At 41.1% G+C, this 23615-nt stretch overlaps 1 protein-coding gene across 3 annotated transcripts in view; it reads left to right on the top strand.

Annotated features, from left to right (window-relative positions):
* Positions 1 to 22685, top strand: part of SEC16A (SEC16 homolog A, endoplasmic reticulum export factor) — a 34120-nt gene extending 11435 nt beyond the window's left edge. For 2 of the 3 annotated variants that reach the window (XM_019510796.1, XM_019510798.1), the window contains 29 exons: positions 1749 to 1837; positions 2778 to 2913; positions 3561 to 3759; positions 4407 to 4584; positions 4731 to 4873; positions 5833 to 5894; positions 6111 to 6249; positions 6598 to 6840; positions 7190 to 7287; positions 8183 to 8264; positions 8473 to 8590; positions 8856 to 8967; positions 9527 to 9632; positions 10255 to 10395; positions 10543 to 10656; positions 11037 to 11241; positions 11702 to 11956; positions 12584 to 12672; positions 13672 to 13719; positions 13922 to 14083; positions 14741 to 14818; positions 15053 to 15109; positions 15845 to 15956; positions 16284 to 16421; positions 17253 to 17353; positions 18439 to 18513; positions 19115 to 19174; positions 20088 to 20165; positions 21086 to 22685. In XM_019510796.1, the coding sequence (XP_019366341.1) occupies positions 1749 to 1837; positions 2778 to 2913; positions 3561 to 3759; positions 4407 to 4584; positions 4731 to 4873; positions 5833 to 5894; positions 6111 to 6249; positions 6598 to 6840; positions 7190 to 7287; positions 8183 to 8264; positions 8473 to 8590; positions 8856 to 8967; positions 9527 to 9632; positions 10255 to 10395; positions 10543 to 10656; positions 11037 to 11241; positions 11702 to 11956; positions 12584 to 12672; positions 13672 to 13719; positions 13922 to 14083; positions 14741 to 14818; positions 15053 to 15109; positions 15845 to 15956; positions 16284 to 16421; positions 17253 to 17353; positions 18439 to 18513; positions 19115 to 19174; positions 20088 to 20165; positions 21086 to 21154 (3487 nt within the window). In that variant the 3' untranslated portion in view covers positions 21155 to 22685. The remainder of the gene's footprint in view (positions 1 to 1748; positions 1838 to 2777; positions 2914 to 3560; positions 3760 to 4406; positions 4585 to 4730; positions 4874 to 5832; positions 5895 to 6110; positions 6250 to 6597; positions 6841 to 7189; positions 7288 to 8182; positions 8265 to 8472; positions 8591 to 8855; positions 8968 to 9526; positions 9633 to 10254; positions 10396 to 10542; positions 10657 to 11036; positions 11242 to 11701; positions 11957 to 12583; positions 12673 to 13671; positions 13720 to 13921; positions 14084 to 14740; positions 14819 to 15052; positions 15110 to 15844; positions 15957 to 16283; positions 16422 to 17252; positions 17354 to 18438; positions 18514 to 19114; positions 19175 to 20087; positions 20166 to 21085) is intronic. The other variant, XM_019510797.1, reaches the window with a different exon arrangement.
* Positions 22686 to 23615: the final 930 nt, after the last annotated feature.

Consider the following 23615-nt stretch of genomic DNA (forward strand, 5'->3'; position numbering starts at 1 on the left):
CAAACAAGTTGTGGAGAGTTAGGCTGAATTAGTACAAATAGGTTTCTATTAAATTAGCATACTTTATTTCTCAGGAATTATTACAGCTCAGCCCTGGCTCAGAGCAGTCCGTTAAGATCAAGCAGAAACGTTTTCTCATGACACAGTGGGTGTCTTAACTGCCAGAACCGCCATTGCAAATCTACTCACTGATAGCCACCTTGACAAGGTCTTATCTGATCAGATTTACTTCTGCACCAGTGGATGCTATGTCTGCACAAGCTCCCCAAGCACTGCTCTGCTAATGTCCCACACTTGACATACCCAGCTGTTCACTGAGTGTACAGTGCCAGGTGTGTGACGTGCCCATAGGGTAAACTAGTGCTTACAAACCTTGTGACATAATTCCCATCTTACGAAGTGAAAAGATCCAGTTGTGGCTCCCACTCTATTCCTCCCCCTCTTCCCAGAGAACTTGTTTTGGTCAGAGAGTGTTGTCAAATGTTGTCCTTGAGGCCTGATTCCCAAAATTTCCACAAAAGACACCAATAAAAGGACACAGTTTTAAAGATAATAATCACATCCCACATTTTCCCTTCAAGTCGGATGACTCCTATAACTGCCTAAGACATTGTACTTATAACAGTCTATTCAGGCATGTTCTCATAACTAAAAGCATCCTTTTTTTTGTTGTTGTTGTTTTTAAAGTCCAATTCTTGTTTTAATAGGTGGTGTTGTCCCTGCATGCCGTCTGTCCATACTACAGGCACTCTCACTTGGGCTCTGTATAGGGCACCATTTTTTCATGCTACTTAACCTTTTATGTTGTTCACTAAGAAACACATCTTTCATGGTGCATCGCTACTGTGTCCCCCTCCTTGGTGGACTCAAGAGCACAGAGCTACTTGCAGGATGATTCATTCCATATACCCTATAATACAGTTATAGCTCAGTGCTATCTGTTCTTCCCACTAAAGTATTAAATATAGAAGGATGCCCAATGCTCACTATGTTGACACAGCAATTGAAAAGCTGAGGTTGAAAGAGATGAGGTGTTGAGTGAGTGCAGACTGATGGGGATTATATACGGATACTCCAGAGGGCAACACCAGTACTATCAGTCTCCCACTCAGCATAAGCATCAGCTGCAGGAAGAGCATGATGTTAGTGTAATGTCAAGATACTTGAATAGATGAGAGTAACTTTTTGGTTTACCTTCCTCCTCACTGTGCACTTGCTGATAGTGAAAGCTTTGGAATGATAGTCTTGCAGACTGAAACCTTTTGTTGGCTCACATCTTGTGCAGTGGTGGTTGCTTTGTTACAGTCCTGTAACATTCCTGATCCCAGGTGATAGGAAATTCTTCTAGAAATGGGAGAAGAGACATGTCAGTGCCCAATAAGTTCCTGGCTTCTGTACTGAGACTGTTCAATAAGGATGTCAGTTGTAGCAACAGTGTTTTTGATCAATTGCCCATAAGTAATGGAACTGATCACCAAATTATTTGGCATAAGCCACAAGTGTATTATATGGCAGCAAGTTTCAGTCAGTGATGGCACAGAACAGCTGAAATTAATGACATCTCTGTATAGAGTCTCTTGGTCCCTGAGCCTTACATTTCCTCTGACAGCAATTTTTTTTATTTTTTAAGCTTTACCTGTAGATAATCCACTGACATTAGCTGTGCATATCCTCTGCCAGGTTCAAGAGCAGCCATTATGCCTAATTTAATCCTGGTAATTTATGACCCAAATTTCTTCCTCTTTCAGGCAGGGATATAAAGAAGATTATTATAATACAAAGAGTGGATGGAATGATTACTATGCAGACTATTATGCAAACCCATATGATTATGGAGGTAATGTTGGACAATTAATTGTGCATTTCTTTATAAAATAGCTGCTTCAGAAAAAATGTCTCTGGGAAATGTGTTTAAAATTAGTGTCCATTTTAGTATTCTAAAACTAAAATTTCTGCTTCCAAAAAAGCCCCAACTGTTGTATGGTCCCCACAGGTAATTAGAATAAAGTTTTACTTACTGAAAGCTAATCTAGATTACATTTGTCCTTGATGCTCTGCTCTCCTCTCTGCATTTGTCGGTTCAGGAGCTGGAAGAAGAGGGAGTTAAGTTGAGTCCACTTTGGATTCCCTGCTTGACTATTTTCCTCGCTGCCAGGCCGTCCTTTTGCCTTTTTTCATTACGGTGATAAATGGTAGATGTAGAGAAAGGAGTGTTTGTTATAGGAGTATGCTGCACATTCTATCGCTGTACGTGCTTATGCCTCAGCCTATGCTCCAGAGGTAAAATCTTGGCAGAAAAGCAATGGACTGTAAAGCCGAAATTGATGGAACCCCTTGGGAGACGCTCTACACCAATATACCCTGCAAGAGATCCCATATAGTTTTGTTGAATAGTTTTATTGTAATATCATGATAAAGCCTTGAAAAGATAGAAAAGATCTGCTGAATTGTGGAAGTCATCCTTTCAGGTATCTCCTTAATTCTGATCAGTTATCTAATTATCATCCTTTGGCCAAAATTTTCACCATATTATAAAATGGATATCACACCTTTCTTCCCCCAGCCAGATGAGATGAAATAAACTAAGACAAAAACAATGAGTAAAAATATTTACAATAAAAAATAGTATTTTTTTTAAATGTTATCTTAAGATGTTTTTAATTTGGCTTTCTCCAATGTTACTAAAGCAGAGGGTTGGATTTTTAAAGAGGGGGGAACTAGGAAATACTTTGGACAGCTGACTTGGTAATTAAGATGATTATTTTGATCTTTTAAAGATCCAAATCGCTGGGACCCTTATTCATCAGCCTATGATCCTAGATACAGAGATCCCAGGAATTATGACCAAAGATATTGGTATGATGCTGAACACAACCTATACCAGAAGAGAGAAGTGTATCCATACAGTAATAGGTTTGTAATCCCTGCCTTTTATTTGCAGACTTTAAGAGATTATAGTAGAATTTACCAAAATGTTTAATTGCCTGGAGGCCTTGCAAGTTGCAAGCTATTCTGTAAAACTCCTTTGTAGACTTTTAAACAACAAAACAATGGAAGAGAAACTAACATGTTCTAGACAGGGAAATAAATAGTGTGACTGATTTATTATAATAATTTATAAAGTAAAAGAGAGATTTCTCAAATGGTCATTGCCAGTGTGCATGTTTCCTTCACAGAGAAAATTATTAAGGGAAATTAAGTGAATTGGGAAAGAGCCAGTCTCAAAGGTTGAATTCAGGAAAAAAGTTTTGTTTTGGCCAGATGCTTAAACAACACATGGTCTTGAAATGGAAATTAAAACTTGGAGATGTTCCATGTTAAATTTTTGTTGAATAGGAATTCTAGTGGGATGTTGGTCTTGACGTTTGAATTTCCAGAATGCCTTTGCGAAGGTACTTTTATGAAGTCACATTTGCTACAGTCTTCAGTACTTAAATTCATGGATGAGTCCCAATTCTTAAACAGTGTTCATTGCTGAATGGAAAGGAATTTCCAAGGAAGTGGGTTCTTCTCAGGGGGCAGGCTCCCTGCTTTATTTTGGTCTTTTTGTTGTTCTGGAGGCAAGAACAGTATGAAGATCATTGGCGATATGATCCTCGCTTTACTGGGAGTTTTGATGATGAAAATGAACCTCGTAGGGACCCTTATGGTGACGAATTTGACAGGCGCAGTGTCCACAGCGAGCATTCTTCCCACAGCCTGCACAGTTCCCGCAGCGTTCACAGCCGTCACAGCAGCTTCAGCTCTCGCTCTCAGCAAGTGAGTTTTAAATGAGTACATCAGGCATTGACTTTTCCTCTGTTCAACTTGTTGATGCTGGTGCTGGGAGCAGGGTTTTCTGACAGGTTATTATAGCAGTAGTACAACTGTAGATTAAAAGTTAGCAAAAAATGAAGCGCACAGAAAAATATTTATCTTCTAAGCAACAAAGACATCTTCTGAAAGATCACACTGAGTGGTTTGACTAAGTAACTACTTCCTTGTGAAGCCACAATATTCTCTTGACCCTAATGGGATCTAGCTTGGGACTAGCTCACTGAGTCGTGTTTAGAACTGGAATTAAATTTGTGCTCTGTGTAACATGAGCATGCAGGAAGAAATTGTCCCTGCTTTGAAGGGCATTTGCTCTTGAGGCTTGATTCTGCAGTTTGCTGCCCGTAAGAGCTCTGCTGCCTCAGTTGAAATGCAGGGGAAGAGATGCAGTTTCATTTGTTACGCTACATGATTCTTCTTGCAGCTTTTTGCAGTCCAAGGGAAGTCCTTTGCCAGGTAGTATTAACCAAATGTAAGGAACCCCTAGAGATTTAAAGTGGGAAATGAAAAGGCCATAGAATCATTGGTCAGTTTGCTGTATCTCTCAGTCCATGTGACTTTAATGCAGTGTGTATTAAATATGTTCCATTTAGAGCCAGCTTTATAGAAGCAACAATGATCTGACAGCTAATGCGTTCGAAGCTACCACCCAGCCAGTCTCACTCCACACAGATTATCCATATGGAGGATATGCTACTACTTTTGATGGTCAACAGACTTTTACAGATTATGGCTACTCGGGTGAAACTGGATGGCCAGCTGTAGAACAAGGTACCTAGCTAATTTTAACAGCCTCTTTGTGTTTCATGTGTATGTTCTAATTATGAACCAGAACTACTGTAAACTGAATAAATGGCTCGGTAACTTTAAGTCGCCAAAATAACTGCCACTTGATTTGACTGTTCTCTCCACTACAGTCCCATCTAGACCTTTGACACCTGAGAAATTTTCAGTGCCTCATACCTGTGCGAGGTTTGGTCCTGGGGGTCATCTAATAAAAGTGTTGCCAAACCTGCCTTCAGAAGGACAACCGGCTTTGGTGGAAATACACAGCATGGAGGTAAGACGGAAGTACCACTCAGATCCAAATGTGTTCTTTCTTTCCAGAGGAAGGAAAGGGAGCTTAATTTGCAATAGGAATGTCCTTCTATTGTATGTGCAGTAGTACGTAGAAAAATAATAGCTGATTTTTTTTTTTCTGTTGTATAATTTTGTCTTTTTTTTTTCCCTTGGAGATTTCTTTGTGTAAGCAGTTGGCTTACAAGTGGCTTTGAGGCCCTCCTCTAGTAAGAGACCTTGTAGGCACAACATAAGGATCTTGCTGCTCTTCTCACAGTGGCATTTGCTGCTTTAAAACTGCATTCAGAAGAGGTTTCTGAATCCTAGGAAAGTTGGAATCTTGTTGCTTTGTTTTCTTTGTTCCATGCATGTTGCCATTGACTGAAACATCTGCATCTCGGTCCCTTTCTCTGCAGGAGCTGTTTTGCTGTCTTAATGAAGGGGAATTAAATATCCCATGTGTGTTTCCATTTCTTTTGGGACTCCATTGTTTTCCAAAGGGATTTTGATCAGCATCAGAGGGGAAGAGAACTGCAAGGGCAGCTTGTATGGGAAAAGATGACAACTCAAGGCTAAAATATCAGCAAGCAGGAGGTGGGGGTGGAGGGATGTAATGATCTGCAGGCATTAGAATTGTATAAAGAACAGGGAGGCAGAGGAATGCTGTACATCACAAAGAATAAGAAAAGGAATATTTGGGCGGAATACCAAGGATAACACCTCATGAGTTCTTTTGCTGTGGAACAGTTTCTAATGGAAAGTAGGGCTTCAGGCATTTAAACAGGCCTTAATCAAGATATCGTAGGAGTCTGTGCTGTCCGGGAGTGATGGAGTGGATGGCACTATAGGTTGCCTCTCTAAATTTGTTTTGATTCACTGTTTAGAGAGTGAATTACAAATAATGAAATAAAATAACGATATGTTTTTCATCTTATTTTTATGATTTGTGTGTGTTTCTAGACAATGTTGCAACATTCTCCAGAACAAGAAGAGATGAGAGCATTTCCTGGCCCTCTTGCTAAGTATGTCTGATAGATTGATGGTTTCATTTTCCTTTGCACTTTTAAAAAGCTAGAAATGATGAGATTTAAATTGGCTGTAAATCACTTGTTAGCTTCCATATGCTAAAGTGTTGAGGGAGCTTTGACTATACTCTCTTCCACCCTCTGTTTATTGCAGTGATGATTTCTGATGTCTGATATTTGTCATCTCATTGCATATTTATCTTCCTTTTCCAGAGAGGACACCCATAAAGTGGATGTCATTAATTTTGCACAAAACAAAGCCACACAGTGTTTTCAGAATGATAATCTAATTGACAAAGAGTCTGCAAGTCTGCTTTGGGAGTTTATTGTACTGCTGTGCAGACAGAATGGGGTATGTCTTATTCTCAAGTCTTTTAGCTAAACAATATTAACATGTGGTTAATCCGTTTATGTAACAGCAGCATTCGTACACGAGGGGTGGTTACTGCTGGAATAGTGTGGAGACTTGCCAGGGAGATAGCAAACCAGTTGCCTGCAGGTGCTACTCTAATCTTGCCTCTCAAAGTGCTAGGTAAAAGGCAGTGTAGCTAATGAGTCTTTATCTGTACAGTCCCCTGGGACGTGCCTTGCTTGGCCCATCTAATTTTCTGTGTTTTAACCTTCAAGTGCCTCAAATATAAAAGAGTGTAGTAATTCGTTTGAAATGCCTTTAAAATATTGAATGTGTTTTTTCTTTTAGACTGTGGTAGGGACAGACATTGCAGAACTTTTGCTACGCGATCATAAAACTGTGTGGCTTCCTGGGAAATCACCCAATGAAGCAAACTTGATTGACTTCACTAATGAGGCTTTGGAGCAAGCGGAAGAAGAATCTGGTGAAGCTCAAATCTCGTATCTCACTGATAGTCTTATAACAGCAATTGACGGTATTGAAAGAGAGACGGAGAGATTCAGGGAGCTGCTGCTTTATGGTCGTAAGAAGGTGAATGTTTACATTCTTGTGTTTGGTTCATTAGTTTCTCCAAAAATGCCTATCCCCAAAACTTGAGGCACTTACATATAAGTTCTATGTCACGTAACAAATGAAAATGTAAAAAATATGGTTCACACATTCACGGTGTCATTGCCTGTTTGCCACCATATAGTCCAGCTAAAGATATGTTTTGTGTCCCAGAGTTCGCAGTTTAAAAGCTATATTATTTTGGAACATATAAACGTTTGACTTAGTGTTTTCTGTTTGCTTATAAGATACCTTCTAAGTATTTCAGTGTGTTTAAATTCGTTCCCCAGCAAACTGATTGATTGTCTTTGTATGCTCTCCACCCAAATAGGATGCATTGGAGTCTGCCATGAAGCATGGTTTATGGGGACATGCTTTGCTACTTGCCAGTAAAATGGACAGTAGAACACATGCAAGAGTCATGACCAGGTAGTAAGTTTTGTGTGGGTGGTTAGTATGGTATGGACTAACCCTTTATTTTCCTTGAATGAAGTTAGACCTGCATGCCACTGTTCTTGTGCCATGGCTGCAAAAGCATTATGGTTTAGTTATGTTGTCCACTAACTGAATTTAGTTAGGGCATGTTGCAGTTTTAATTTGCTCTTCCGAGGCTTAAAATTAAGACCGCCTAATTTCAGTGTGTGGATCATTAAAAGCTACTCAGTGCCACAGCTTTCGTGTTAAATTTCCCCTGCCTACATCTTAAACCGTATTTATACATGGACTTGCTAGCTGAGCCACCTATAAAGCTTTCATAGAATTGTTCAAAATTAAACAACAGGCATAAATGAAAACAGGCAGAGGAAATAGTTTGTAAGCTAGTTGCTCTTGAGAAGTTAAAAATACATGCTTGCGCACTGTGGAGATCATTGTTAGCCACCTGAAGCAATTAAAAAAAAAAAAAAAAAACAACCTACTGTCTTGCCTGCTTTGGGGAGTTAAAGACCCTCTTTTTTCTGTTGAAGAGGAAAGCAGCTGTATTCAAACAAATTCTGTCTCTAGATATGACAGTGTGCTCTTGTCTCCCACAGCTTGTTAACCCGTATATTCCACCTCCTGTCTGCTGTCCCTAGGAGCAAGAGGGTTGAGGTTGTTCTTGGACTGGGATTTGCAGACAGTGGAACCATAGCTCAAATCCATTTACTCAAATTCTGTTTTAAAAATGATTCCCCCAGGCAGTTACCTATTTCAGTGCATTATTTTGCTACTGCATATACCTTTCTCAAAGCTGAACTCAATACAAAAAGCTTACTTGTTTTAATTGCCTACCTGGTATTGCTTATCTGACATTTTTTATTTTTGTCTTGTGTACTGAACTTTGTAGATTTGCCAACAGTCTCCCAATTAATGATCCTCTGCAGACTGTTTACCAGCTCATGTCTGGAAGAATGCCAGCTGCATCCACAGTGAGTTTTAAGAATAAGATGCAATTAAGAATTGTACTTGTTTGTGTTATGAGCTGTCTCATGCTGTACATTAGCAACATGCTTTGTGTATGTGCTTATATCTAGAATGCAGGATTAGTTGCTCCTTACTCAGTCCTTACTCAGGTTGAAATTCTTATTCACGCGCTCTGCCAGTCTCAGCCTTGACGGGTATCTGTTCTAATTCTAGTGCTGTGGTGATGAGAAGTGGGGAGACTGGAGGCCTCATCTTGCCATGGTACTATCCAATTTGACCAATAACATGGATTTGGAATCGAGGACTATCAGCACTATGGGTGATACTCTGGGTAACTAATTTAAAGTAGAAGCTATGGAGACTAGAATAGGGGTGGCTAATGGAAGAGGTTTTTTTAAACTTAAGTGGCTGTTTTTGTTATGAACGAAAACAGTTGATGCCCTTAAAGTTCAACTTCTTTGCTTCTGTAGATTTTTTTTTGTCTCGTTGGGGATAAATATGGATTATGAATAACCCAAACAGCGCAAGGTGCTATGAATGACATATGCACCACTTAAGATTAAATTTCTTAAACAATCCGTTGTATTTTATTTCAGCTTCCAAAGGCCTGTTAGATGCTGCACATTTTTGCTACATGATGGCCCAGGTTGGATTTGGAGTTTATACAAAGAAAACAACAAAGATTGTCCTAATTGGATCAAATCATAGGTTTGAATTTTGATTACATGTCTAATTAAAAAATAATGAAGGTGAAAGTGAAACCTAAGGGTTGGAGACTTAAGGGTAATGCTCTACAGTATCACTAACCGCAGCTGCTTGTCAGATCGCTAAACTAACATCCTTCCTGCTTTATTTTAAAGCGCAACAGTTACTGATACTCTGCGTCTGAAACATCTTATGACCAATTTTAGATGCATTGGATGTATCCCAATACAGAGTGGGGGCAGCGGTAGATCAGTTTAGGTGTCACTCTGGTTTCAGAGACGTGGGTTTGAGCCTTGCTCCACATGTAGGCCAGAAATTGCCTCAAGTTGACCAAGCTGTATGTGACTACCTGGTCATTCGGTCTGGGAAGTCCAAGGTGATGTTAACCCCATGACTGTATGTCATTGCCTGGAGCAACTGGCTTGTCTTAGCCATGCTTGATGATAGATCAGTGAGCTTGGGAAGACCTCTGTCCTTTTTTTTGATCACCTTTACAAATATATTAAATAGAAGCCTTCATCTTCAAGGCATTTAATTATTTTTTCTCCCTATTTTCTAATAGCTTGCCATTTTTCAAGTTTGCCACTAATGAAGCCATTCAAAGAACAGAAGCCTATGAATATGCACAGTCGCTTGGTACCCAGCCTGGCAGCTTACCCAATTTCCAGGTGAAGAGCTGTTCTGTTTCTTGTTTAGTATCCCTTTTTGTTGAGAGGTAATCTTTCTTCTGTGACTGGTCTAGCATTCACATGTATGCTTTAGCCAGTTCCAAGTGGGTCTTGTCTCTCCTAAACTTCCTCTCCAAATCCTCATTGTTTAAAATATTGGAAGGTTATTTTTGCAGCATAAACTATTCTAACTCTGAAACAAGTAAATGTTTTTTACATCACATACACTGCAACTATGAATTGTTGCTTTCTTTTTGGTATCCAAGCAGATGTAGATTTTTAAGGTGATTTAGTGTGCTTTTTGTGGGGTTGTGTCTTAATGATCACAAAATCCGTTTTTACTTCCTTTTAATGGTAATGTTATGAAATCCAGACTTCTAGAATGTAAAGGTAATTATCTGAATTTAGGGATTTAAAGAAAAAAACTAGCAGGATTTATTTTGACTTTCTTGATGTACAGCTTGTTACCCCATGGCAACTTGAGTGGGGGAAACTTTTGACTAGTATTCATGTTAAATCTGGACTACATGTGATAACAGGTCATTTGAGTTTGGGGCTGAAGGGTCAAATTGCCCCTTAGGTTCTGGGCCTGTGAATATAATTTTACCTTCTCATTCTGCAGGTTTTCAAATTCATCTATGCTTGTCGACTAGCTGAGTTGGGACTTGCTGCACAAGCTTTCCATTATTGTGAAGTGATTTCCAAAACTGTTCTTAGAGATCCCCAGTACTATTCACCTGTGCTTATCAACCAGCTTGTTCAGGTATGTGTATGAGTGCTTCTCGGAATTAAGCCCTCATGGCTTAATATGTCATGAGCCAGGACGTATAGCTTAGAAACCTCTAAAATCGCTGGTTCTATTGACTTCCTGACTAGCAACCATCATTTTTGTAATGTTTTATTTTGACAGGTATCATCGCAGTTGCGCCTGTTTGACCCTCAGATCAAGGAGAAACCAGAGCAGGAAACGTTTATTGAACCTACTTGGTTAGTACGACTTCGACACTTGGATGGACAGATCAAGGTATGGAACCAATTTTTTCTAGGATTTGACACTTGCCTTCAGATTATTACGGACCTTCTTCATAAAATAATGGCTTTTTATATAAATGTGCAAGTAATATACAAGATGTGTTTGTGTGAGGCAAGGTGTGCCTATACATCTTGATTGCAGTAATGAGGTTGATTTGGAATTAATTACTTTTCACGTTTGCGAAAAAGCAGTTGCTTCACTGCTCGTTTCTGAATTGTAAATGGAAAATTTGAATTGAAAAGTCCTGATTTTTTTTTCCTTTGCCTCCAAGAAACTAACAAATAGTCTGTGTTCTTTTTGTTAGGATTTTCCCATCATGGGTTATGATTTGTAACATCTGGTGTTTTTCTTTTTCTTTCTTTTTATTAAAGGAGGGTGTAATAGCTTACAGTGCAGATAGATCCACCCCTCAGCAATATGCCTCTAGCACACCAAGCTCTGAGTTGGACCATATCAGCCAGTGTGATGGAGCAGGAGCTACACCAGACATGGGTCCTGGTACTGAAAACCAGTTGCTAGCATCCTTGTTACCGAATATGGTCCAGCCCATGCAAAGTGTACAGCTGATGCCTTCAGGTAAGTATTTTGAATCACTCTCATTGTCATCAAAGGGCAAAAAGGAAACTGGTCTCCAACTTTGAAAAATCATTTAAAACAAAAAACTAACTGGGTTTTATTTGTGAAATATATATGGTTTTTCATCATTAGGACTAAAGTTTATACAGCATTAGAAGTCAGGGTACTACTTTACCAGTAAATGCCAGTTTTTTTCTGATTGCACATGAATGGATATAAGGATTTTGTTCTTGCTCATAAATGAGCCTATATATTGTGCTGTGCCCCCAATTTATCTTCCCCAAGGAGAAGAGAAACAGTAAAAAACATTGGAAATGTGAGCTGGGAGAGCATTGTCTTGGCTTTTTCACAAGAACTTGGATTTAAGTGTGCTAGACAGCTCCTGGCTCTCCAGTCTTTTGCTTAAGTCATGTCTCTTTCCATTCAGTTACAAGTAACTTCTTCAAACTTTGTACTGCAGCACCTCACACAATTCTTGATGGATCATCTACAATGATGCCACCTCCTCCACAGCAAGATCCTGGTGGTACTGTTCCTTTATATCTTGTGGCCCCTCCTTCAGTTGGTCCAGGGTCTAGCTTTGCACCTCCAGGCTTTCCACATCAATATGGAGTGGCACAGCCACCACTCTACCTGAACCCTGCAGTGCCGCCGGGAGGGCCACCACCTCTAACAGCTGATGCCCGGCCAGAAGAACAGATAAGCCAAGAAACAGGTTTGGTCTCAAATGTCATCCCTGTCCTTAAGGAGACTGAAGTCTTTCAGGCAGTAGAATACAGTGTATCTTGGTACTTGAAATGGTGAAATGTCAAGGGAGATCATAAAGGTGAAGAAGCCTCTTTAATAAGAACTAAACAGTATTGGTCTTGGATGCTAGGTTTGACTTGGTCATGACATGAAATTAGTAAAACCCCACACCAGTCTGCCTAGTTTCTACTGAAGGCTCATTGGTCAGAATACATCCTAATGTAATACAGTTGGCATTACTACTGGAGAGGCGCATAACTAAAATTACAGGAGGGCCTGTGATTCAAATTGGAGGCAATTTTAGTACAGTGGAAAGTCTAGAACTCATGGCAGAGCATGCTGTGTGTCAAAACTGAGGCATAGAGAGGATCTTGCATAGAGCCTTTGGTACTGCATAGATTTTCAGCTGGTTTTGATCCTCCACATGGACCAAAACCCAGTAACTCCATGCAGACTCCAGTCCATGCAGCCCCTGGATATTCATATTATTTTAAAGCACCAAGTTCTCTGCATAACCACTGAGAACTTGGACTTCTTTTTTGTTTTTAAAAGAATACTTAAAATGGCTAACACGTTCTGTTGTTGTTTTTTCAAGCAATGCAGAGGCTTCCCCAGGGATCTCCAAGTCGAAAGAATTTCCCGGAGGAAAGAGAGGATGATTTCTATGGCAAAATGGCTAGCATGGTATTTCTGTCTCCTCCATCTTTAATGCAGCTGACAGTGGTGAAAAATTGTGTGCAAACGTAGGACTTGCTATTTGCCAGCACTTTAAAATACTAAATGCAGCATGTGTATGTTTCTTCAGACTGAAGAAAAAGCATGAGAAATTGGACATGATCTATTTGTTGTATCCATATTCGGAATGTTGTAAGAAAGCAAGACTTATTGCTTTGTGGTCTTTAAACTGCTTGCCCCATCACTTGTTCTTGCTTCTTTCAGACCAGAAGGTTGGTCCTGAAAGAGCTGTAGGATACTTCAGTGACTAAGAGAACTTGGAGAGGGAAACTGACCCTGCTTTGCAAAATTAACACGTTTAGAAGCTGGCCATAAGAAGCTGTCTCTTTCTCCTGCACAGCAGTTATATTCAGTATTAAATGCCACTGAAATTGGGCATCCCTTTGAGCAAACAATTTAGTCTTCTGAGGTGACAATTGCTTGAGGCAGAATTAGCATAAACATTGCTTAACATGGAAGCATTTGCCCACTGCTGAAGGATTCAGATGTTGTAACCACTTGTTAAGCAGTTGTACAAATAGACTCTCAGGTGTTAATCAAAATTGTTAAATAAGGAGCCAAAGAACTGAAGACCCAAGAAAAAATGTAGCAAGCCTTACTATTCAGGTGGGGGGTTTCTGTGGACTTTCATTTTTTAGTTTTCCATGACCCTCTTTTGATTGATAGCTGTCTGAGCTGTTGATGACTCTAGGCAATGAAATGCCCTAATTTCACAACGTCCGTCATAGATAGGTCACACTGCTGTGTAATCGTGTAGTTAGGTTAAAGGTTTCTTTTACTTGTACACTGGACCTAAACACAAAAGCAGTGATATACTTGAATAACTAAGGCTGATCCATCCCATATTGTGTGGAAGCACTTAATTAAAATGGGAAAAGGTGGGAATGTACTATTTGCTGTTTTTAGTTGCTTGCTTAGTAAGCACGTGCTGGCTTTGTATTTAACCAGGCACCAGGACGAAGATCCAGATCTACCTCCCAGTCTTCAGCACACATGGTATGCCACATCCTGGCTGCTTCTTTCACTGAATCTTTATTCTTGTCTACATTTCACCTGCTTCTGATGACTTGGCATCTCTCTTTTTTCATTGCTGACTTTTTTTTTTCTTTTCAAAGAAGGAATTTACTTGTGCAAAATTAAACCTTGTTTGAAAAGTTAATAGCGAGAAGATTTAAATTGCTGCCTGTTGGTAATGCAGGGCTACGGGCGGAGATCACGAACCACTTCCGAGTCCTCCACCCATTCAGTAGGACGAGAGAGATCTAATTCAGCAGTAAAGCAGCCCTCTCCTCCTCCCCCATCCATTCCTGAAGGGAAGGAGACCAAGAAAGACAACAAGAAGGAGGTGGCATCTAGAAAGGTAAATTGCACTGAATATGCGGTTACAACAGCCAGTGATGACCGTCAGCTAAGACACGTGGTTTCCCTAAGCTGGGAGATGGAAGGCTGCCTTGCTGAGTTGTTGCTAGACTATATGTCATCTTCATTTATATGTTAACTTCTTAGCCAAAACTCTGACACGTGCACAGTGCTGTTAGTTATGTACTTGTATAGGCACTGAAGCATTGCTTCACTGCTTTCTTAATCTCTTCTGGGGCCAGTTCAAAATTGCCTTGTCTGAATTTATAATCCCCAGTGGATTTAGTCCAGGCATTCTCTGAGACCTTATCCTACTCCCCTCCCTAATCTGTCTGCTTCACTGACATTGGTCTCCTGTCCTTGCATACAATTCTGTCTACTGGGGAGAGCTTCCCCTTACAGCTTCTCCCATCTGGCTGAGCCTTCTTGTATCCCTCTGCCTCATTAAAACTCACAATTTCAGACATCACCTGAAAGCAGCTTTTCTCTCTTCCTTATACACCTTGAGTTTTTTATTTAATTCTAAGCAAAACCATTTTGGAATAAGCTTAAATGAAAAGACACTAATGCATTGGAATTGTTGTATGAAGTGATTTTTAACTCGGCTGCAAGTGGCCTTTTGGAGAACGACACTAAAAAGACTTGTATTTATTTTTAGAGTGGTGCAAATTGGTTTCGATGGCTGATGGGAAAAGGAAAGAATGAAGCTCACCTTCCAGACGATAAGAACAAATCAGTAAGGGTCCTAAACCACAGCACACATCGCACATGTGAATTTGCTAAAATCATTTTCTAGTGCACTGGTTACATTTTGCTTGGCAACATGTAAACAAATACGTGACTCATAAATGTCCTCAGTGATGAGTTAATTCTGAAATGGCTTTTAAAAAAATGACTTGAAATGGCTTGCTGCTTAGCTGGTTGTGTGACCTATGTGTTCTACTGACCAAGATCTGTGATTTCTTCATAGATCGTTTGGGATGAAAAGAAGCAGCGCTGGGTCAATTTAGATGAGCCAGAAGAAGAGGTAAAGATCTGAGGAAATTCTGGTTTGTTAAATGGATGATGATAATTTATGGGGGGGGTGTTGGTTGTAGCCGTGTTGGTCTAAAGACATAGGCAGACAAGATTCTTTGGGTAAATGTCATCTCTTTGATTAGTTTGTTTAGGTAGTGTAATAAAAGAGATCACATTTACCCAAAAAACCTTGTCTGCCTAATGATCATATAAATGCTTCAGAAGTTAATAGGAACTATAGACAGTGGCTAGGAATCGCCTTTTGTTAGATTGCCTTGCATTACAATATAGTATCTGCAGCTGAAGTGGCTTTTCTGCCTTCAGTTACTGGTGAGAACTGGCTGACTGGAGTGAGCTTTAAAAGTGGAATTACTCTGACTTTACATAAGTGTATCTGAAGACTATAATCTGGCTTTTTGTATAGAAGCTGATATCTAGACTAGTATTTCCCACCTGGTTGATCACCTGGTATGATGCAGTATAGCTTGAAACATGGGAGGGGAGAATGAGTCTTAGGAAACTGAAAAATTCAGAGTCTAAAGCAAAGAAGATTTGCCCTGTGTATAATCTCACCCACTGAGGTCAACTGTTTTCTGTTGGTTTCTTGTAACATACGTTGTGTAGGCTTAGAACTGTTACAACCAGTGCATATTTTACTCTAACATTTACTATAAAATGTATTGAAAACATCAGCATTAAACACTGCTCTTCAGCATGCCATTAATTTTGTGTTTCTTGCCTGCAGAGCAAGCCACCACCTCCACCGCCAACAGGCTTTCCTAAAGTTCCCCAGGCAGCTCCACCTGGACCTGGGGGTCCACCCGGTGCCTCAGTCAACATGTTCTCCAGAAGAGCAGGTAAGAACACAGCAATAGGTGGCTTTCTTTTCTATAGAGAGGAAGGTTTTAAGATTTTTCCTTAAAACAAGTGTGTCAGCCCTTTGGGAGACTGCTTTTCTCAGGAAGCACCTGGCAGCTCAGTTGTATCATGGAGCTGTGTATACTAGGTGTCACCATGGCAATCACTGCTAGTGTTGTGTGCTGTGTCTTGGGAATTCACCATCCCAGCTCTTGGGTCTGTTCTTTCTTGGTCTTGGAAGATGCTCTAACCAGAAAACAGCCTGTCTTAATTTTAAACTGCTAATGCAGAATGTTTCATTGCCATGTTTATATTTTGCTGTTCAGCAGGAAGCAGAGCTCGTTATGTGGATGTTCTAAATCCAAGTGGAGCAAAATCAAGCAGCGCTGTTCCTGCCCCGTCAGACCTGTTTGCCCCATTGGCACCCATGCCTATCCCTGCAAACCTGTTTGTACCAAACTCAGGTGTGTAAGCCAAAAGTGGATAAATTGCAGTGAGATAGCAGACAAGCTTCCTTTAAGATGCCTATGTGTCATAGTCTGAGTCTAAGAAATATTAATTCCTCTTATTATCTGTTCTGAATTTTAAAAGACAGGGAGGTCCATATCAGCTTAGACTCTGCAAAAACTGCTGCAGTTCCATAAACAGCCTCTTGTAGAAAATCTGTAGTAAGCAGGGTTCTGTGATCTGTTACGAGATCATTAGGACTGAGAAGCAGGGGCATATAGTAATGAAAGGGAATAATTCCACCACCTGCACCATAAACAGAACAGTGCTTTTAAACAATAATATTATGCAGTAGGTCTTCAGTTTAATAGGAAGTGAGAGGCTGTACTAGAACCCTCAGGAGCCCTAAGAAAGCAGTGCAAGCTGCATGCATTCTTATGTAGATAATAAGTTGTTTTGCGTCCCTCAGTTTGATTTTTGCTAGACGTTATTCTTTAACCATTGAAGCGTTCACATTTCACTAATTGCTGCCTGTCAGATCACATTTTTTTTTCTCACCTGCTGCTTTCTGGCCAAGGCTGTCTATTTTAGACTTTAAAAGCATATTTGGTTGCTACAGATCCTCTGCTTAATGTGTTTATACTTTTTTTTAGAGGTTCCCTACCTAAATATATTAATTTCTTATATGCAGCTAGCTTTAATATAAATAGCTGCACACATGCTCCCTGGGCCAGACTAGCAACCAGCTCTGAGGGGATACTGAGGAAATAATTCTTCTGATATGTCTTCACTTTGAAGATGATCAGATCAGTGTAACTTTAAGTGAGTTTTACATGCATCTCCTGTAGTTCCAGAGGAACCCCAGCCTATAGAAGGGAGTGGGGCAGTCGAGCAGACACCAGCTACAAATCAAGCTAACACTGATGCTGCTGCAGCTGCAGAGCCACAGGTAGGTTGGTAAGGCTGCAGACTATTCGGTGCCTCCCCCTACAGCTTTAATTGACAAACCAAGTATACTGCACTTGCGGTTTTCTAGCAGCAAAACCTACACACTGTTCCTGTGCACAGGCTTAATCCCTTGTGACAGAAAAGGAGAGAGAAAGGAAAGCAGAAGGGTGATGAGTAAAGACCAAAAAAAGAAAAATCTTAGCAGGTTTAGGTTCTTTACCTGGCACTGGGTGCAGGCATTGTGAGCATGGCGTTTGCTGGATAAGGACTCCAGCCTTTTGGTTTTTCCTGCTGCATGCAATTAGCTATGCCACTGGTCTGGTACCTTATGGTTGCTGAATCAGGTGACAGGCTCCATTTATAGAGAGCAGTCATGTCTTTCCAATGCTCTAGTACCCTTTATCTGGTTCATGTCCTTCACTGTTCTGTTTAATCAAAGCACATCAACTGTATTTGAAATTCATTGAGTACTGAGGCAGGAGTCATTTCCTCAAGCATCACTATTTTTGGCCTTGCAACATAAAATATTACAATGCCAATATCTTATCAAGGAACTAGAGTATTTTGTCTAGATCTGCAACTTCATAGGATGCAAATGATGGCCGTTTGGTGAGACTTGTTAAATCCAGGCGCTGACAACATGCTGTCACATTGGCACATGGAAGAGAATATCCTCCAAGTGTTTCCCATAATACCAAGGAGTCCTCACTATTTAGTTCTTACCCATAACAGTTGTCATTCTACTTGAACGCTTTTGGCTCCTATACATTTCCAAAATGCTATTTTAACTCCCCTGATGTGTATAGTAAAATGTTACTGTTAGAAAAATTTGAGTATAGCCCCGAGTAGGACAGTGCCCGCAAGCTCCCCATAATACAGAATTTGAGAGCCCTTGTAGCAGTTAGGCACATCAGGCATGTTACGTCAGTGCTTTGTGTACTTCAGTGCTTATTTGCTTCAGAGTGGTTAATGTATGCACGAAGGAAATCATCATTCTGGTGCTAATCTACATATGATCTTCCTGATTTTAAATGGAGATCTGCAAGGTTGCATTTGATTTGGGTTTTTTTTGTTTTACATTTACAGTATTTAAATTCTGCCATGCTTCCTCCTGGTTCTGAACTCCCTGCATCCAATCCAGATGGCTCTCAGTCAGGCGAGGTAAGGTTTGATTCAAAGCAGATGCCTAATGACTTTGTATGGTATGTTTAACCATTAGGCTGTAGAGGCCTTAGCAGGCATAATCTAAAACAGCAATTAACTGTATCGATTGTTGACTAGCTGAGATGGAAACTTAGTGACTGCATCCAGAAATGGAAGTGCTAGAGGCCAAAGTTCAAGTTAAGTGTCATCACTGTGGCGAGAACACCTTTTCCACGTCGGTTTTTTGAAAGGCCCTTCTAAGAGTGAAGTGTGAAGTTAAACATTTGTAGGGTCTCTCTTTGCCTCTGTGCGTGCATTTAATGTCACTAATATTAAATGCAAAATACACAAAGAAGAGAATAGACCACTGTGTGCCAGGCGGGATAACATGACATTTTGTTCCTACTAAATGTTTTCTGTATCTACATAATTTCATGCTTTAAAAAAATCCTTTTTGATTTTAAACTAACTACTGGCTTTTTTTTTTTTTAACATGAAGTTGGTTTAACCTTTGGCAGAACAAAACTTATAATTAAAATGAAACTGAAAGCTTGGGGCAGTGACTTGCATGACGATTTTATTTGTGTTTTTGTATGTGTGTGTTCTTGCTGTTTTGTAGCTTTCGCGCTCTAGTTCAATGAGTTCATTATCACGTGAAGTAAGCCAGCATTTTAATCAGGTACATGTGGCTGGCCGTTCTCACTTGCGTTAACCCCCCCACCTTTTTAATTTGCTTTTGCTCAGTTCCTTACTAATGCTGCTTTCAAGTCATCGTCTTCTTTTTCTCCATATCACAGAAATAACATTAAGAGAGTAACCAATGATGCAGTGTTCCTTTTAACACTCAAACAGGGTCTTTAAAGATTCACGCTTACCAAAGACAATGCACAGAATCTAGGCATCCTTTTATTTTTCTTTCCAAGTAATTCACCTGGGGATTTTGATCAACTGTGTCCCAAGATAGCAAAGAAGCCAGTTGCTTTAAAAAAAAACAAAAAAAAAAAACAACCCCCCTACCTCCCCCAAAACAACCAGACCGAAAAAGAAAAACCTCACTAGGCTGCAGCGACTCTCAAAATCTTAGTGGTAACATTGCCCATTTCATCAGCGAACAGTCCCTGTAGGAATTAAAGGAATGCTTCATCTCTGCTGTGAGTTTCAGTACTCTGGGTCATGGTAAAGGGCTGACAGAATCTTTTTCTGGTGCTTAACTAAAGCAGAATAGTTATTGCAGATGGTGTGTATATTTTTTGGGGAGGCTGAAAGTCTACTAACAAAAACAGAAGATACTAATTCAGTAAAGTTGCACTGGTGTGTTTGTTTTTGGTTTTTGCATGCTTTCGATATTGAGAGCTGTTGACAGTTTGTGCATGTGATATTGTTTTGCTAATACTTACTTTAAGCAAGTATTTTTTAAAAAAATGCAAAATGTGTCAGCACTTTTTGCAATGGTATTAAAATCTGCTGCTCTGTATCTATTAGATATTCCTGTGAAATATATTTTTTTGTACAAGTAAGCAATTCAAGCTTGGGAGAGGTGGTACAGTTCTGTTGTTTTGCATAGCACATTAACTTACTAATCTGTTTTCTAGCCTCTCAGTGGCGTACCACCATCAGGGGGACCTCCCACTGGCACTGTTCAGTTCTACAACCCTTCTCATTTTGCACATGTGAGTAAAATCCTTCCGTTGCTGCCTGGGTTTATTGACTGCAAAAGTAAAGTAACCTAGCTAAATATTACCTATATAGCTGTCAATCGCAGTGAACCTCCTTTCCTTTGGGTAACTGCCTTCCCAAGTCTGCTTTCAAAAAGTGCTTCAGCATGGCCAGAAATACCAGCTGCCTCTTTTTTTATCATGCCTGTGCTCCTTCTGTTCTGCCTTTGCTTTCCGCCTCTTACACAGCCTCTCTTTTCATTCCTACTGACGTCGCTCATCTCTTCCACACCACCTTTTGAGTCCTGTCTACCCTTCTCCATCTTTCAGGTCCCCATCTACACATCTCCTACTGATTCCACAGCACTGGCTCATTTAACCTACTATGCATTTTCTGGCATGTTTCCCTTTGTTTGGCCTGTCTCCATAGTGTTTGGACACATGGTGAGATCAAATCACTGAGCTTGTTTTTAGGCTGTGTTCCTACCTCGCAGCAGGAGTATTGTGGTGGCCATGCAACAGGGCCCCTCTCTCCCATCCTGGTCATCACTTGCACTGGGCAGAATCAAGCTAGGTGTTGGAATAGGCTTTTAAAATACACGACACGGCATTTTAATGCTAATGTCATTTGACAGGCGCATCATCTGCCTTGTAGAAGTCATAGCAGATCTTGTACTTAAGCAGTCTGCTGTGTGGTAACATGGCTGTTTTAATCCTGCATGTCATATTCAGGTACAGACCAATCCAGTTCCTGTTTAAGTCGTTTGAAATTGGATCAGTGCCTTAAGCCTGTTATGTCCAAAGCAAATTGGTTCTTTACCTTGGAGAGAAAAAATACTAGTCAGATTTTTTTCAGGGGCTGTACGTTCAGTAGATAAGGGGGCGGTTAAGTTACTTGGTGGTTTGTTGTTTATTTTTCTCTTTAAATCTTTCAGTCTCCTGCAGCCACTGGAAGTTCAAGGATGGGAAGAATTGGACAGAGAAAATACCCAACGTTGAAATAGACGATGGCGGAGTGTTTGGAACACTTTCGTGCTAGTTTTGGGTATACAAAGACCAGCTCAAATTTTATGGCACGTGGTTATCAGTACTATCTTGCAAGTGATATGACAGTAATTTAATGCTGGCTGATTGCTTTTAATGGGTCTTCCTACTTGCAGCTCACCTACGTGAATCATTACCAAGCAAGGGTTTTAAAAAAAAAAAAAAAAAAGCCTTCAAAGATGATTAGGTCTTTCTTTCCACTGGGGGTGAAAAGGTGGACAGGGACAAGAAACAGTTACTGTCTGTTACAAAAACCATCTCTATACTGCATACACAGTTCTCCATTGAGGGGATGCCTCCTTCCCAATGGAGGACACGCCCACACATTAACACCCAACTTGGGCCTGAAAAGGACTGGGCACAATTTAATATATGGGAAACTATACTGGTGTTTGTCAGTATATGACGGTTAAAGACACATCTGAGAAATGCCTCACATGCAATTTTTTTGGGAGACGGGGCCACAGCTCATCCAAATAAATTGACCTATATTGAATGAAAACTGTGACTGTAATAAATCTAAAATGAATCTGATCTGGATCTTATCTAGTATGTATGTAGTTTGTGTTTTAGACTACTTGTAAAACAAATTGTATATTCTGAAAGAAGCTCTCTGTATAATAGCCAACGCTGTACTATTTCTGACGAGTGAGTGAGTGTTCTTTTTAAGTGCAATATGGTTACTTGCTTTCTCTCAAACTCTTGGCACCATATAATTAAGGTGGTAACAGCTTGAAAGTTGTTGAAAAATGTTCTTGTTGAGTGCCAGAATCCTCTGTTCTTCAACTAAACTAACTAAGGTCTTAAATAGTTAACAGATGAATCTCAAACCATACTAAATTAGGTGAACTAGGTCTCTCTGCCAGTGGACTTGAAGAAAAGCTTTAGGTTTTAATATAGAAAATTCTGAAAACTATTGAGGTGCGAACACGAATTGTGAAAAGGCAAAATGATCCACCCAGAGAAAATACACTTGAACATATTTATTGAATCATTAGGTCACATTTTCTTTAGGATTTGCCAAGGAAGCTGATTAATGTTTGCAGTTCTGCCCACAACTAGAAATAATGTAAATGTGGAATTGCTGATGTCGTCCCTTTTTGTTTTTTCTTTCCTCGGGTAATGTGACCACCTTTCTAAAATCTGGACAGCCTTAAATATGTTCCAAAGGGATTATATATGGTATTGAGGTGTGTTGTTTGGAAGAATTCGTAACCTCCCGATGACTGTCCACGCTCTAAATCCTTGAGTCGGGCAGCAGCGATCGATATGTTGTTTTGTTTTTTTTCTCTCCTAACTCAAAAGCCCTGTTCAGCTACTTGGCTTCCTCCAGTTCAGCCGTGCTGCTGACACATCTTTCAGTAGAGACTGCCAAGTATCTTAATTCAAAGAACGCTTCCTCTGAGCTGGGAGCTGCTATCTTTCCTAAGTGTTAGATTTGACACTGTAAATTCTTAAATAAAATATTTTGCGCTCTGGAGCACTTTCACACTTTACTACTTCCTGTGGTTCTTGCTTAGCCGGGGGGCTGGCCCGTGAAACGCTTTCTTGTACGAGGAAACCTCCCTGCAGCACCCAGTCTCTGCTCCCGAGGCCTCTCCTGCACAAAACTACTGCTCGGGCTGCGGGCCAGGGTGTCCAGGTGGGGACCCAGCAGGGTGCATGGGTGCGCTTGCATCTCCCTTTGCTTCCTGTTCCACCCACCTGCGTGCCAGCTGCATTTGCTGCGGAGAAACGGAGATGGAAGCATTGGATTCGGTGGTGGCTCATGGACCTGCTCCCTTCTCCTTTGCAAGCTTTCGGGTACGAGCGCCCGGCAAGAGATGGGATTGACCCAAAGAACCCCATCTGCCATTGTCCTTCACCCAATGTGGGGGGCAACCACCATGTCAGCCCCCTGTGTGGCTGGTGGGTACGCTGCGCTGGACGTCCCCCCCCTTGCCCTGCTCCTGCCCTGGGAGCTCCCAGCCCCGCACAGGGTTTTGAGCTCATCCCGATGCACTTGAGTTTGCCTTCGCTTCCGGCTCGGCCTGAACCACGCAGCCGTGAGCCCTCCGCAACTGTCCTGCCAGAGCCCGCTGCTGCCCCTCCCCGCCCGGGGGGGGGGTGTCGCCTGGTTGCTAGGGGCGGGCCTACTCCGGTTACTAGGGGCAGGTCAGACCTACTCCGGTTGCTAAGGACGGGCGTACTCCGGTTGCTGGGGGCGGGCCAGACCTACACTGGTTGCTAGGGGCGGGCCCACTCCGGTTGCTAGGGGCGGATCAGACCTACACCGGTTGCTCGTGCCAAGCCAGGCCTACCCCGGTTGCTAGGGGCGGGGCGGGCCTACTCCGGTTGCTAGGCCCGAGCCGGGCCTGCTCGGGGCCGCGGAGGCCGTCGGGCCCGCAGCGGTGAGCGGGAGCCCGCGGCGCCCGGGTGTTT

Source organism: Gavialis gangeticus, unplaced genomic scaffold (assembly GCF_001723915.1).
Source record: "Gavialis gangeticus isolate Ggan-Ray unplaced genomic scaffold, GavGan_comp1, whole genome shotgun sequence".
In the NCBI taxonomy this organism is placed as follows: domain Eukaryota; kingdom Metazoa; phylum Chordata; order Crocodylia; family Gavialidae; genus Gavialis; species Gavialis gangeticus.